Source organism: Palaemon carinicauda, chromosome 2 (assembly GCF_036898095.1).
Source record: "Palaemon carinicauda isolate YSFRI2023 chromosome 2, ASM3689809v2, whole genome shotgun sequence".
NCBI classification, from domain to species: Eukaryota; Metazoa; Arthropoda; class Malacostraca; order Decapoda; family Palaemonidae; genus Palaemon; species Palaemon carinicauda.
This window is the reverse complement of record NC_090726.1, coordinates 59,647,424-59,649,923: the sequence shown is the minus strand read 5'-3', so window position 1 is coordinate 59,649,923 and position 2,500 is coordinate 59,647,424. Positions and strand designations below refer to the sequence as shown.

The following is a 2,500-nucleotide window of genomic DNA, read 5'->3' as shown; positions in this document are numbered from 1 at the left end:
AGATCAGTTGAGCTAGCAAAAGGCTCACATCATGTAGTTCATTATCAGGGTCAAGGTTGAGAGGCTTACTAGCTTAGCCTTTGCAACGGACCTGTGGTCAAACATCAGATCAGAGTCATCAGACAGATAGTTCTCGACCAAGCTGATTTATAATACAATCAACAGCTTATCACTATTTGTGTTCAGCTTGAAACAAAACAACAGAACTTAACCTGACCTTTGGTGACTTGCTAATGATTGAATTTTCAGACAAATAAAAATGAACATTGAAATTATTGAAACTGCAAAGCGGAACACCTGATTGCACCAGAAACCAATGCTACAGATATATCGCATGCTTCCTCTACATCTTCCACCATAAGTTTAAATGTAACTTTTGAAGCAGGTGTCAATTATTCCCACAAAATTTCACCACAAAATGTCCATATCTTAAAACATGGAACATTCTGAATTTTGAACAAGTTCTCCCTCAGCAAAAACTGACGTTAATTCTCAGATATCGTTATGTTTCTGTCCTGACGCCTAGCTTTGTTCTTTCTCCTTCTATTCTTTCTTCTCTTCCCTTTCTTCTTTCTCCTCCTCTTCTTGTTGCCTCTGTTTCTCCTCCTCTTCATGTCCCTCTTGCTGTCCGCCACTTGCATGGAGTCTGGGTAAAAGGAGAGCGAGCTATGGCTGATGTTTGGGAATGGAGGCATTTGAGGCTCGGTGCTGATAGGTGTCGTTGTCGGGATAGGTCCCTCCCACAGCTGTTGGGAAAGAAGAACTGTTGAACAAACTGTAAAGTGACTGCCCGCACTATTTAAAAGGAAAATATTGGGTCGATTGCAACAGAGATACATCTTAATAATAATTTTCCTCCTCCAAACCTTATCTAAGGTGCTTGCGACTAGCCTGAGTGATTTCGTTTAGCACGGCTTAAATATAATTTTCCTTAACCTAACCTACCTAAACCAGGGTGCTTGTGACTAACCTGACTGGGGGATTTCGTCCAGCATGGCTTAAATATAATTTTCCTTAACCTAACCTAATCCATGGTGCATGGCCCTAACTTGAATAAGTGATTTCATCCAGTGTGGCTTGAACAAAACCGCGTGTATCACACGTCTACACAATGCACAACTATTCTGCAGTTCAACTGTACAGGATGGTGTAATGAACAACGTAATAAAAATGTAATTTTGTAGGTGAGAACGAGGTACTGAAAAACTACATCTCAAGTAGAATTATTTGATCTTTGGCTATTTAAAAGATGGTTGGCATTTCCTTCAAAACACGCCCTTTCATATTTCCTCTGTCGGACTTTTTTTGAATTTTTGGTTACAAAAGGGCATCACACTACCCCCTCGGAGACATTTACATTCAAAATATCAATCTTAACAGCCGGTTCCTTCACCCAAAAAAAAAAAAAAGTAAAATCCCTCCATATTATTGTTATTATTATTATTATTATTATTATTATTATTATTATTATTATTATTATTATTATTATTATTATTATTATAAGCCAAGCTACAACCCTAGTTGGAAAAGCAGGATGCTATAAGCCTAAGGGCTCCAACGAGAAAAAATAGCCCACTGAATAAAAGAAACAAGGAAATAAACAAACTACAAGAAAAATAATAAACAATTAAAATGAACACTTTAAGAACAGTAACAACATTAAAATGGATCTTTCATTTACAAACTATAAAAAAGAGACTTATTTCAGTCTGTTCAATATAAAATCATACTATTTCATCAATTCTAGAATAAAACTAAGTTATTATTTTCGTTCGATCACTATCAAAATAAACCCCATTGTTTAAAGGAAACTAATAAGAATCAAACAGAAGATAAGACAATCAATGCTTGTAACTGTGTCCTCAAACATTAGGATTCAAACTTCAAACTATCGCGTCATAATTTAACCTAAAAAGAATCTAATGCCAACATTTCTGTTTCTTTAAGAAAAAAGAAATTATTAGCCAAGAACTTCATTGCACACTAATTTTCATCCGTAAAAAGACTTCAGCAAGATCAGTTTTTTAAGCTAATGATAAATACACCAGCATTATTTCTCTGCAAATAATTATCTCAACCGAAACGAACAGAGCCCATTCTACATTATTATTATTATTATTATTATTATTATTATTATTATTATTATTATTATTATTATTATTACAAGCTGAGCTAAACCCTACTAAATAAACAGTATGCTATAAGTCTAACAATAGCCTGATAAGATATATATGCAAAGAAGGCTTTCAAGAAATTCGAAGTCAGTAAAATGCTAACATTTAAAAGTACCACTAACATCACATAAAACACCATTATTAGCCCTTGAGATTTTTCATGAATCGTATTCAAAACTGTAGAATCAGTATCTTGAGAAGTTCCACAGCCTCTGTACTATGGTCTTCAACTGTCTTGGGCTAGACTTCTCTTCCTGGAAGGTACACCCAGGCACATTATTCTACGTGTGTCCTTACCCCTTTTCCTTACTGGGCTATTTTCTCTG

At 35.0% G+C, this 2,500-nt stretch overlaps 1 protein-coding gene across 1 annotated transcript in view; it reads right to left on the bottom strand.

The window, feature by feature from the left end:
• Positions 1–2,500, bottom strand: part of LOC137625383 (secreted frizzled-related protein 3-like) — a 10,098-nt gene that overhangs the window by 1,610 nt on the left and 5,988 nt on the right. Inside the window, 1 exon segment of the mRNA XM_068356247.1 lies at positions 1–746. This exon segment is cut by the window's left edge and continues 1,610 nt beyond it. Coding sequence (XP_068212348.1) covers positions 486–746 — 261 coding nt within the window. The 3' untranslated portion in view covers positions 1–485.